This window comes from Paramisgurnus dabryanus, chromosome 4 (assembly GCF_030506205.2).
Source record: "Paramisgurnus dabryanus chromosome 4, PD_genome_1.1, whole genome shotgun sequence".
Lineage (NCBI taxonomy): Eukaryota > Metazoa > Chordata > Actinopteri > Cypriniformes > Cobitidae > Paramisgurnus > Paramisgurnus dabryanus.
Window position 1 is genome coordinate 40,670,980 of NC_133340.1, and position 12,833 is coordinate 40,683,812.

Here is a 12,833-nt window from a genome sequence, read left to right on the forward strand (position 1 = left end):
TAAAACTATTTAGACTTTGAAAGTACAAAAATTTGATTAAAATGATTATGCATGTGTGAATTTCCCCTTTTTCCTCTTCGTTGTAGTCGGATGCCTCAGCTTTTCACAAAAGACATTGCATTGGTACAGCAGTTTTTTGAGTCCATGTGCAAGGTTTGTTTAATAATCGTCTCATACAGTAATTCTGTAGTTATTGCTACATGATGGTGGTTTAATTCTAACCTAACGTCTCAATGAAAATAGGAGGAGGCTGATGTGCGCCTGGCCATACAGGAGGCCTTGTCTATGATGGTGGGAGCATATGCTAACCTTCAGGGAGCTCTGCTAAACCTCATGGAAGCACTTGTAGCTGCATACATCTCAAAGGTTAGTTTATTAAATCTCTAATTACCATTTTTATTCACTTAATTGATGATTCAGTAAAGGACTCTTTATGATAAAATATGAGTTATTTTGTCAGGGTAGTCTATAATTGTTATTTACAGGATGTAACATTATGTACTGCATATGGTTTTGTTATAGCCGGAGGTACAGGTGCGGCAGGTAGCGATGAAGTTTGCCAGTACAGTGTTTGCTCCAGATCATGTAGCGTCTAGATATCTCTTATTGCTGGCTGCAGGAGATCCGTAAGTATACATATGCTGCTTCCATAGCTTTTTGAAGTTTCATTTAAGTTTTGTAAGTATGGTACATCACACGGGCTGTGTTTGTAGTCGGGAGGAGGTGGCAGGAGAAGCCCATCGTGCCCTAAGGTCTCGCCCATCTAAGAGTTCAGAGAAAGAAGGAGCAAGGCCCATGCCGTCATTTCCAGAGATGGTCAGCTACATTCAGGAAAAGGTGTGGTTTTTAGATTTGTCATTTTTGGGAATATTCGCTACCATTTATGTGAATAGTGACTAACTTTGGTTTTGTGTGTTAGGCTGCACAGAGATTAAAGACCCCTGCCAAATACATAGTTGGTACTTCCACGCTACCTTTTAATCCCGGCACATTTGGAGAGGTACTTACTTGGCTTAAGGTTTCCTAAAAATAAGTATTTTGTTTTTAATTATTTGTGCTAGTATAAAAATTTATTTTTGCTTCCCTAGATTGTTTTGTATCTTCGAATGTGTCTGGCTAATAGCGCTGGAGCAATGCCAACTTCTCAGAGCTTGATTGACATGCAAGATGACGCTCCTCTTATTGGACGCTATGTTCAGTCGTTGCTGTCCAATGAAGTTTCCCCTTCCTCTGCCCCTAAAGGAGGAGAGGCCAATCCAGTTCACATATACATGGACTTACTGCAACAGCTGCTCTCAGCTGTAGGAGGTGAGGGAGATTAGACATGGTTTTGAATGACAGTGAAAAACAGGGTCAACCTACTAGTAAAGTTTCTCCTGGACCACTGCAAATTCTTATAACAGATTAAAAAATTGCAGTTCCAAATAAAACAACAATAAATTAATTGTCATAAATGACTACTTTCAAATACAGGTTGAATACTTTAAAAATGAATTAAAGGAACACCACCATTTTTCAATATTTTACTATGTTCTTACCTCAACTTACACACATATACCTATCTTTTTTCAATGCGTACACTTAAGTTTTGTATAGAGCGTTTTTCAAATATTGAAAAACGGTGGTGTCTTCCTTTAAGCTTAAATGCTACAATGTGTTAGTGTACGCTTGTATGTGACTTAGGATATAATAGTGCTTTGATTCTCTAATGCAGGTATTCCAGTGATGTACTGTCTATTAGAAGTGGTCTCTGTGTGCCCGGAGAAACTAGCACCCAAGTTTGTCAACAAAATCGACTGGATAAAGGTAATTCACGGATATCTCCTGGAATGGAGTCTTTTTCTGTCATAGACCTCTGTTTTATACTATGACTGTATGAATTTATTTATTATATAAATGAATCATGTTTGTTTAACAGGGTCTCATGAACACCAACAAAGAGGACATGCGTGAGTTGGCAGCTCAGCTGTACGCTGTGGTTATCTCGTCTATGTCTGGAAATGAACTTAGAAGTGCAGTGCAAAACCTGGTCAAGACATCTAAAGACAATCATGTATGTTGCAATCCCTTATTGAATTTTTTAAAATCCATTTCTTGTATTATGAACATGAGATTTTTCCAGTTGATCATATGAATTTGGTGTGCATAGTTTTTTAAAGATGGAATAATACTGAATAATAGTTCTTGAAAATCTAAATGCTTCAACAAATTCAGTTTGATTAGAAAATAGTAATAGTAAATATTTATCATAATGCATTATAATTTTGCTCTTTTTTTTATTCAGAGTCCTGAAACTCAGCATGGTGCCATCTTGGCTCTGGGCTACATGGTGGGCAGATACACAAATAAGAGGCGAAGCCTAACACCTAATGAAGTCACTCCTAAAGAAAATGAGGAACTCATTTCCATAGCAACCAAAACCATTGGTTGGTGCCTTTTCTTAAACAGAAATAAATTTCCCAGAAATAAAAACATTGCTACTTAATTATTAAATAATTGTTGTCCTTCAGGTTCACTTTTGAATAGCGAGTCTCCACTGTTGACTGTCGCGTCTGTGACAGCGTTGGGTGAGATCGGGCGAAACAGCGTGCTGTTGATACCAGCGGATGGAGACGGTTTCAGCAAACTCAGTCTTGTGGATAATTTGCTTGCCCGAATCCCCTCGGGAAAAGAGACTGGCAAGGTAAAACACAAAAATGCAGTACGATCGTATTATTTTATTACGTTTTTAACACAAGATTTTGCATAGTTCATAATATTTTCATAATGTTAGATGCATTTTCATTTGCAAGTCGCTTTGGATAAAAGAGTCTGCTAGATAATTAAATGCAAAATGTACATTTTCACACTGTGGTTGAAATGAGATTTATGGTACTGATTCGCTATGGCTTGTGTTGTCAGATGAAAGAACGTGCCATCCAGACTCTTGGGTTCCTGCCGGTGGGAGATGGAGAATTCCCACACCAGAAGAAAATCCTGCAGGGCCTTTTGGATTCAGTAGAGGTGATGTTAAAACATTGTTAATGCATGACGTCACTAAATGGAAGGCCTATTGTGATGATCTGTGGTTATAGTTATTTATACATGCTGATGCAAATACAACCATAGCATCATGAAACATAAACATTTCAGTTGTTGATTCTCATACAGGTAAAATTTTAATAAAAAAATAAATATTTGTTAGCAGCTAATACGCATAAATACATAAAGGTGGTTAATGTAAATATTAACAAATTATATTAAACGTGCATTGTGTAACAACTTAGGAGGATATCTTGACAGAAATGTAGTATAACATATATATTATCTGAGGTGTATAACGACCTTACTTAAAATAATCCATATTTATCTACATACACCGTTACCGTAAGTACCCTTACATTGAAGTCGTCATTTTGCGCCGCCAAATTTCTACAGTAGCCCTAAACGAAGTGTTTATCCTGTGGCGGCTATCGTATGTGTTTTGAAAGGGCGGGGTAAGCTGTGGACTGAGTCCAGTGCTGTTTTTGGCAGCCCTTTTAGTTTAAGTCTTTTGGACGAAAATGCTTTTTAGTTTTAGTCACATTTTAGTCACTTTAGTCGACGAAAACACAAAAAGGTTTTAGTCGATGAAAACACAAAAAGGTTTTAGTCGATGAAAACACAAAAAGGTTTTAGTCGATGAAAACACAAAAAGGTTTTAGTCGATGAAAACACAAAAAGGTTTTAGTCGATGAAAACACAAAAAGGTTTTAGTCAAGTTTTAGTCGATGAAAACACAAAAAAGTTTAAGTCAAGTTTTAGTCGATGAAAATACAAAAAGGTTTTAGTCAAGTTTTAGTCGATGAAAATACAAAAAGGTTTTAGTCAAGTTTTAGTCAATGAAAATACAAAAAGGTTTTAGTCAATGAAAATACAAAAAGGTTTTAGTCAAGTTTTAGTCGATGAAAATACAAAAAGGTTTTAGTCGATGAAAATACAAAAAGGTTTTAGTCAAGTTTTAGTCGATGAAAATACAAAAAGGTTTTAGTCAAGTTTTAGTCGATGAAAATACAAAAAGGTTTTAGTCAAGTTTTAGTCAATGAAAATACAAAAAGGTTTTAGTCAATGAAAATACAAAAAGGTTTTAGTCAAGTTTTAGTCGATGAAAATACAAAAAGGTTTTAGTCGATGAAAATACAAAAAGGTTTTAGTCAAGTTTTAGTCGATGAAAATACAAAAAGGTTTTAGTCAAGTTTTAGTCGATGAAAACACAAAAAGGTTTTAGTCGATGAAAACACAAAAAGGTTTTAGTCAAGTTTTAGTCGATGAAAACACAAAAAAGTTTTAGTCAAGTTTTAGTCGATGAAAATACAAAAAGGTTTTAGTCAAGTTTTAGTCAATGAAAATACAAAAAGGTTTTAGTCGATGAAAATACAAAAAGGTTTTAGTCGATGAAAATACAAAAAGGTTTTAGTCAAGTTTTAGTCGATGAAAATACAAAAAGGTTTTAGTCAAGTTTTAGTCGATGAAAATACAAAAAGGTTTTAGTCAAGTTTTAGTCGATGAAAATACAAAAAGGTTTTAGTCAAGTTTAAGTCAATTTTAGTAAAAAAGTAGTCTTTAACAAATTAATTTAGGTTAAAAAGTGTGGTGTATTTAATACTATTAAAATGTGCATTAAGGTTGTCCCTGAGGGTTTGCCGTTGTTTTAGTCGGTGTGCCTTCTGCGCATGTCATAACAAAAAGTTGAGCCTGATATTCCCTCATGTTCAGTTTGTGTGTTACGCTAAGATCTCCCTTATAAAGTTGAGAAACACCTGCCTTGACTTGTTATTTAAATACACCACAAACAGTATTGGAAATGGGCTTAGGTGACCAGTAGATACATGTAAAACCTTAAGCTTACCATGAAATGTGTCACAAGCTGATTGTTGAATCAAATTGAATCTATATGATATGTTAACAGCGTGACTTGTTAGATAACGTTACCTTTAAGAAATATTAGTGTGATGAGCCTTCAGGTGCCGATTGAGATTGGTGGTATTCTTCCCACCTAGTTTGTGGCCAAATTTACCGTCGTCTCCCAATATGCATTCCGTTTTTCTTTCTGATGGATTATACTGAAAGTATGTCAATAAATCATCTCGTCGTTTCCGTTTATTGGCGTCACCGCCGCCACGGTGCTTCGAACTTGCCACAGCTGCAGGTGTGTTGTTGTTGTGTGAAATCTGGTGCGCGTGTGCGGCATTGTGGCAGCCGGGTGGTGGGCGTACCAAAAAACAACGATAGGAACGGCAGCTTTGCTGATACTTTTAAGCTAAAACTGACAGATTTCACGCAAAATGGGCAGAAATGACATGCATTGTGAATGTCAGACTTATAATCATTTTCAATTCGTCTCGTCAACGAAAACTCGAAAGCGTCTCCTCATGTTTTCGTCACCTTAGAGACATTTTTAGCTAGTCATTGTCGCGTTATCGTCATAAAAAAAATAATTTCGTTATCGTCATCGTTGACGAAAACATCACTGACTGAGTCTCACTGCTAGATGCTGCTGCAAATACACACTGGTCCTTTAAAACATTGGCATGTTTCCTTTATACCTCTTGAGTAAATATTACTTCTGTAAAGTATCTGATATTTCTACACACATCTGATTTGTCTCACTACTTTATATTAACAGTAAAATCTCATTTAACCAGATATTTTGACCCAAGAACCACTACTACTAGCCTTACCTGCAGCTGTTATGCTGGTAGATCAAAAGAAGCAATACGTATAATTCGTTTTTGCCAGCGTATGGACAAATACTGTCATTTAAGATTTTCTGTTGTTCATGTATTTGTTATCTTTCATTACCTCCAGGCCAAGCAGGTGGAGCTGCAGTTTACAGTGGGAGAGGCTTTAACTAATGCTGCTCTTGGAAGCTGCTCTGGAGCTGCCCGTGATGCGTGGACGTGCACAGAAGATCAGTACTGCCCTCCTGACAGTGAGTGTATCTGTGACGGAGAACTTTGTGACACTTGTGTGTTTATTTTTTCCTTCTTTTTAAATCTCATTGGTCTTCACTTCCTCAAAGTGCATTTAGATAATTGATTTCTCCATGATGGTAGACTTTGATGATTTGATACTTACTTGTGCTCCACTTTGGACATCTCTGTCTCTGTCCTCTTCCCATTTACATTTAGTCTACTTCCCTTTTAGTCTGATTTGTAATCCGCATTGAATGCTTGTTTTTGAAATCCTCAGATTTTGATAAGCATTTGTACTTGCCGTTTAAGTGCATTTTTGTTTCTTCCTGTCTCTCTCATTTTCAGATATGAAGAATAATGATGTAGTGCCCTGGTTGTTGAACTCTGTCTTGTCTAAATACATAAACAGTCCAAACCCTCACGTTCGGCAGGCGGCCTGCATATGGCTGCTTTCTCTAGTCAAAAAACTAAGCCATCACAAAGAAATACAGGTAAGCAAGCAATCGCTTATTCTCTTTCTATCTCACACACATTAAAGCTCCCATACCACAAGCTGTTTCTGTGTGTCTGATGTTAAGCTGGAGTACCTACAGAGTACTATTACATCCTTCATATCTCTGAAGAGTCGTTTCGAAGAGTTTTATCAGATTTATAAAAGGCAGATCAGCTTTCTGATTCTCAGATAATCAGATAACGTACGGAAAAAATCGAAAGGAGGAGTTACTAGCTGCGGGAGAAGTGCGTCATGCAACACTTTATACAACACTGACTGGATAACTTATGATTCACGACATGTTCATGTCGTTTATATAATATGCACTTAAAAGGATAGTTCGGCCAAAAATGATAGTAAACCCATGATTTACTCACCCCCAAGCTGTCCGAGTTGCATATGTCTATCGTTTTTCAGACAAACACATTTTCGGATATTTTAGAAAATGTTTTAGATCTTTCAGTTGATTATATATGTATATTATATAATATGGCGGCGCTACCAGAAGGTATTTATTTACGTTAATAAAGTTTTAAATATGGATATATTTCTACAACAACACCGCACGGATTACCCTCAGAAGACCTTTGTTTATCATCCTGGAGCCGTTTGGATTTAATTTGTGAAGGATGGACGCACTTTTTTGGACTTGAAGGTCGTGGACCCCGTAACATTACATTTAATCAACTGAAAGATCTAAAACATTTTCTAAAATATCCGAAAATGTGTTTGTCTGAAAAACGATGGACATATGCAACTCGGACAGCTTGGGGGTGAGTGAATCATGGGTTTAATATCATTTTTGGCCGAACTATCCCTTTAACGTGCCTATTTCCAACATAACACAAAAGTTTCACTTACCACATCAACTCATGACCCGGTTGGGACTTTTCAATAAAATCCAGCGTTAAACAAACACACGCAAAACTCAGCTGATACCTCGGATAAACAAACTATATCCATTGTTTCCATAATGCTGGCTTTCTTCTCCTTGCATTCAAAAACACACTTCTTCTTTCGTGCCATTGTTGAGTCTTGATACGAAACAAACCTGTCGCTTGAAGTGATGCCTGTAACTTAGTGTCCTCGGTTCTCGCTCTCCCGCTGATTGATGGGCGTGGTTTTCTGAGGGAAGTGCCTATAAAAAGAAGTGCTTTTTTGACACGTTGCATTTGTTTAGCATAAGTAACCCAACTCTTAAACTGTGTTAATAAGTCAGAATGCATGAAATACCGTTGAACCCCCCCTTTAAGAAACATCCACTTCAACTAAAAAGTTTTTCTTCTCTTCATCTATCGTAGTCTCATCTGAAAGAGATACAGGCAGCCTTTATCTCCGTCTTGTCTGATCCGGATGGTGAGTCACATACTGTAATGCTGCTTTATGATATCACTCTCAAAGGTCAGATAAAAGTCTTAATGATGGTTCGTGTGTGTTGGTAGAACTCAGCCAGGATGTGGCATCTAAAGGACTTGGGCTTGTTTACGAGCTAGGAGGTGAGCAAGATCAACAGGAACTGGTTTCAACTCTCGTGGAAACTCTAATGACTGGTAAAAGGTACATGTAAATCAATTTATTATTTCTGTTATTCACTGCCTCTTTGAAAGCATGTTTTGTGTGTGTGTATCCTGTGGTTTATTTTACATTGGGTTTTGATCACTCGTAGACAGAAATATAAGGTTTTTATTGATTCACTTTTTCCCATCAGAGTTGTTCCTATCAGTTTTTGGCCCGGGGTATACTCAAAGTTGGATTTTACGTCAGTGCTAAACAAAAACACTGTCTGTGTGTGTTTTATTCTTTCAGTCACCAACAAATTATTTAATAAACATTGACACAAGAGGTCCGGGGTGTATAGGATGTTTTGACTTACTGTTCTTTCAAATTTGTTGAAATCTGTTAAACTTTATGCAGAGTCCAATGTATGCTGAATTTACCACTGCTAAACATTTATAAGTAATGTATGTCCGAGTAATGTCTGATACCCTATAAGCTTTCCTACGGCTCCAGACGCTAAGCAATGTTTTTGTTTTCAGAGCCAAACATAACGTCTCAGAGGATACTGAGGTCTTCCAGGGGGAGGCTCTTGGGAAAGCGCCTGATGGGTATGTTTTTTTACTTGACCTATTTTTTGGGGGGGGGGGTTTAAAAAATTAAGGAATTAAGGCTACGTTGTTTTGATCTTTTACCATGTTAGGCAAGGGCTCTCCACCTATAAGGAACTTTGTTCGCTGGCAAGTGATCTGAACCAACCAGATCTTGTTTATAAGTTCATGAATCTCGCCAATCACCATGCCATGTGGAATTCCAGAAAGGTAAGTTATGTGTCTGCTTACTGTTAATGAAGTTTGTTTTGATAACCCTAATACAAATATCATATTTTCCTTAAAAATGATTTACTCTTCCTGGACTTAGGGGGCAGCATTTGGCTTTAACATCATTGCAGCGAAGGCAGGTGAGCAGCTGGCTCCTTTTCTATCTCAGCTGGTTCCCCGCCTCTATAGATACCAGTTTGACCCCAACCTGGCCATCAGACAGGCCATGACAAGCATCTGGGATGCTCTTGTTACAGATAAAACCATTGTAAGTGATTATTACTTAAAGGGATAGTTGACTCCAAAATGAAATTTTATCATACATCCCTTACCCCAAAAAAAGGTTGAAAACATCGCCAAAACAGTGCCATTAATGGATCAACCAGAATATTATAAACTGACAAAAACACTTTTGTGTGCAAAGAAAACAAAAATAAAGATTTTTTTTCAACAAATTGTTTTCCTCGTTGGCGCGTTTATGAACCACTGATGGCACATGGATTTTTTTGGGGGGCAATGACTTTTATTCTTTTCTGGGCTTGAATAGTGATTATTGAATAGCAGTCACAAACCTCCCGGTTTTCATGAAAAATATCTAAAAATGTATTTTGAAGGCCATACGGACTTACCGTGGATTCACACTAGCCGCATTTGAGGCATCAAAATCTGGTCTACCGCACCTAGTTTGCCGCTTGAACAGTTTGAGTTTACTCGCCTCATTCATGCGTGAAATTTTAGTCATCGTGATATTCACACGGAAATTCGCGTCATGGGAGGGGCTTTTGCAACTCCGCTCGCTTACTATAATCACGTCACTACTAGAGCAAGCTAATGATTGGTTAACGTGGGGCATTTTTCCGCCAAAGTTCAAATTTTTCAACTTGCGCGTTTGCTGCGGCAACGCTCAATGTGCGCAAACGAGTCGGAATCGCGTCTACTGTGCCCCACTAAACGCCTCATTCGCGCCGCGAGACCTCCAGACGCGCGTCAATGCGTCTTCACATTGACTTAACATTGAAACACTTGCACTTGATGCCTCTACTGCGGCTGGTGTGAACGCAGCATTAATATTTTGAATGACATGGGAGTAATTGGTTTATAATAAAATGTTCATTTTGGATTGAACTATCCCTTTAAAAAGAATTCAGTTGCATGACATATAAAAGGGATATTTTCAAGTCTATGCATCTGAATATTTTGTTATTTTATAGGTTGATAAGTATTTTAAGGAAATTCTTCAGGATGTCATATCCAACCTCACCAGTAACATGTGGAGGGTGCGTGAGTCAAGGTAACATGCCTAGATGGGAGTTAATCATGGTGTCATTTAAATTCATCAGGGCCTTTCATATATACATATATATATATCGATCTATTTTTTAGCTGCTTGGCCTTGAATGATCTGATCCGTGGAAGGCAGGCGGATGAAATCATTGACCGCCTATCAGAAATCTGGGAGATTCTTTTCCGGGTTCTGGATGACATAAAGGTAAGAAACGCACAAGACTGTGGTATGTTTGCTGCTTGCTGAGCTCATAATATCCACGTTTGCCTTAAAATACATCTTATTTTCATTTGACTTCTTCAACTTGTTTCCTTGTTGTAGGAGTCAGTTCGTAAGGCAGCCGATTTGACTCTAAAGACTCTCAGCAAAGTGAGTCGCAGAACTGAATCACAGGGTTGATATTGTAGTCTCTGAGCTGTTGCAGGTTCGTTCGGTGTAATGCATGTTCGTTCTTTCAATAGGTGTGTGTACGCATGTGCGAGTCAACAGGTGTCACTGCCCAGAGGACGGTGGCTGTGTTATTGCCAACTCTGCTGGACAAAGGCATCGTCAGCAATGTGTCTGAAGTGCGATCTCTTAGGTACGAACACACATTTAAAGGGACACTCCACTTTATTTGAAAATAGGCTCATTTTCCAGCTCCCCTAGAGTTAAATATTCGATTTTTACCGTTTTGGAATCCATTCAGCTGATCTCCGGGTCTGGCGCAACCACTTTTAGCATAGCTTAGCACAATCCATTGAATCTGATTAGACCATTAGCATCACGCTCAAAAATAACCAAATAGTTTCGATATTTTTCCTTTTTAAAACTTGACTCTTCTCGACTTTGCTGCCATAACATGGCTGCAGGAGGCGCAATTATATTACTACAGAAGAGTCAAGTTTTAAATAGGAAAAATATTGAAACTCTTTGGTTATTTTTTTAGGCGTGATGCTAATGGTCTAATCAGATTCAATGGATTATGCTAAGCTATGCTAAAAGTGGTGGAAAGATCCGGAGCTCAGCTGAATGGATTCCAAAAAGGTAAAAATTAGGGCTGTCAAAAGATTAATCGTGATTAATCGCATCCAACATAAAAGTTTGTGTTTACATAGCATATGTGTGTGTACTGTGTATAAATATTATGTATATATAAATACACACACATTCATGTATATATTTAAGAAATATTTGCTTTTAAATACTGTATATACATTTCTATAATTTATATTATATATAAATATAAATATTTTATATATAAATATAACAATTTTTTCTTAAATATATACATGATTGGGTGTGTTTTTATATATAAATAATAATTATACACAGTACACACACATATGTTATGTAAACACAAACTTTTATTTTGGATGCGATTAATCGCGATTAATCTTTTGACAGCCCTAGTAAAAATCAAATGTTTAACCCTAGGGGAGTTGGAAAGTTAGCATATTTATAAAATAGTGGAGTGTCCCTTTAACCACACACATTCAGGTTGAATATATTAAATCAGTGCACTCTCCCGGTTGCATTTAATAGGTAAATAATCATGATTTAATAAAAAGATCACAACCCTATAAAGAAGTGAAAGATATATATATATATATGTAGGCTGTTCACCTGCTTTTGAAAGGGAGCATCTATCTTTATTTTACTTGTATATAATATGGATGTCACTTTGCTTTAGTATCCAAACTCTAGTGAAGATCAGTAAGACAGCAGGCAGTCGTCTAAAGCCACACGCTCCTCGACTCATCCCGGCTCTGCTGGAAGCCCTGAGCGTGCTGGAACCGCAGGTGCTCAACTACCTCAGTCTGAGAGCCACAGAGCAAGAGAAGGTGAGATGAAGCTCTTTGATTGGCTAGTCTGCTCTCCAAAGAGTCAATCTCAACATTTTATCTGTTATATAGCCTATTATATCTACTAACTTGCCTTTCCATCTGCTGTAGAGTGCCATGGATGCTGCCAGGTTAAGTGCAGCTAAGTCTTCCCCCATGATGGAAACTATTAATATGGTAAGTACATGCATGTATCATGAAGGGTCCCTAAATATATACACATCATGCATTTTGACATAATTTATATGATGTGTGCTGAACATATACCCTTTGTGTTTTAGTGTCTGCAGCACTTAGATGTGTCTGTGTTAGGAGAGCTCGTTCCCAAACTCTGCGAGCTATTAAAAAGTGGAGTTGGCCTCGGAACAAAGGTACACGCTTCACCCCATACATCTATCGCATACACATGCGTAATATTATTAATGCTATTGTGCACTGTTTTAGGGTGGATGTGCCAGCGTGATTGTGTCATTGACAGTGCAGTGCCCACAAGATCTCACGCCATATTCAGGTAACACACGCACACAGACTAACAGATCAAAAAAGCTATAATGTAATTTTGGTTATGAAAGTCTTAATCTTGTGTGTGTTTGGGCTTTTTTTTACATCTAGCTAAACTAATGAGTGCACTCTTGAGTGGGATCAATGACCGCAGCAGTGTCATTCAGAAGTCATTTGCCTTTGCCATTGGACATCTGGTTAGGGTATGAAAACTTCATTCATGTATAAAATAGGCTTTATGCCCAGCTGCACTACTTCCTGAACTTCAGCCAGCTCCTTGTTTCCTGTCTGCCATTATTGGACAAACTGATTAATCCAGGTATGTCTGATTATTGTTGCTGTGACTACTGAGGTCAGGCACACCTGGATTAATCAGTTTGTTTGTGACTACTGAGGTCAGGCACACCTGGATTAATCAGTTTGTTTGTGACTACTGAGGTCAGGCACACCTGGATTAATCAGTTTGTCCAATAATGGCAGACA

At 37.6% G+C, this 12,833-nt stretch overlaps 1 protein-coding gene across 1 annotated transcript in view; it reads left to right on the plus strand.

The window, feature by feature from the left end:
* ecpas (Ecm29 proteasome adaptor and scaffold) overlaps positions 1-12,833 on the plus strand; it is a 28,143-nt gene that overhangs the window by 8,038 nt on the left and 7,272 nt on the right. The window contains exons 13-39 of the mRNA XM_065254601.2: positions 87-153; positions 244-366; positions 523-626; positions 714-837; positions 920-1,000; positions 1,089-1,308; positions 1,715-1,806; positions 1,919-2,053; positions 2,285-2,426; positions 2,511-2,683; positions 2,902-3,003; positions 5,827-5,950; positions 6,279-6,424; positions 7,728-7,782; positions 7,869-7,983; positions 8,463-8,531; positions 8,624-8,741; positions 8,842-9,009; positions 9,953-10,032; positions 10,125-10,230; positions 10,348-10,395; positions 10,488-10,606; positions 11,699-11,849; positions 11,961-12,026; positions 12,131-12,220; positions 12,294-12,360; positions 12,462-12,553. Coding sequence (XP_065110673.1) covers positions 87-153; positions 244-366; positions 523-626; positions 714-837; positions 920-1,000; positions 1,089-1,308; positions 1,715-1,806; positions 1,919-2,053; positions 2,285-2,426; positions 2,511-2,683; positions 2,902-3,003; positions 5,827-5,950; positions 6,279-6,424; positions 7,728-7,782; positions 7,869-7,983; positions 8,463-8,531; positions 8,624-8,741; positions 8,842-9,009; positions 9,953-10,032; positions 10,125-10,230; positions 10,348-10,395; positions 10,488-10,606; positions 11,699-11,849; positions 11,961-12,026; positions 12,131-12,220; positions 12,294-12,360; positions 12,462-12,553 — 2,977 coding nt within the window. The remainder of the gene's footprint in view (positions 1-86; positions 154-243; positions 367-522; positions 627-713; positions 838-919; positions 1,001-1,088; positions 1,309-1,714; positions 1,807-1,918; positions 2,054-2,284; positions 2,427-2,510; positions 2,684-2,901; positions 3,004-5,826; positions 5,951-6,278; positions 6,425-7,727; positions 7,783-7,868; positions 7,984-8,462; positions 8,532-8,623; positions 8,742-8,841; positions 9,010-9,952; positions 10,033-10,124; positions 10,231-10,347; positions 10,396-10,487; positions 10,607-11,698; positions 11,850-11,960; positions 12,027-12,130; positions 12,221-12,293; positions 12,361-12,461; positions 12,554-12,833) is intronic.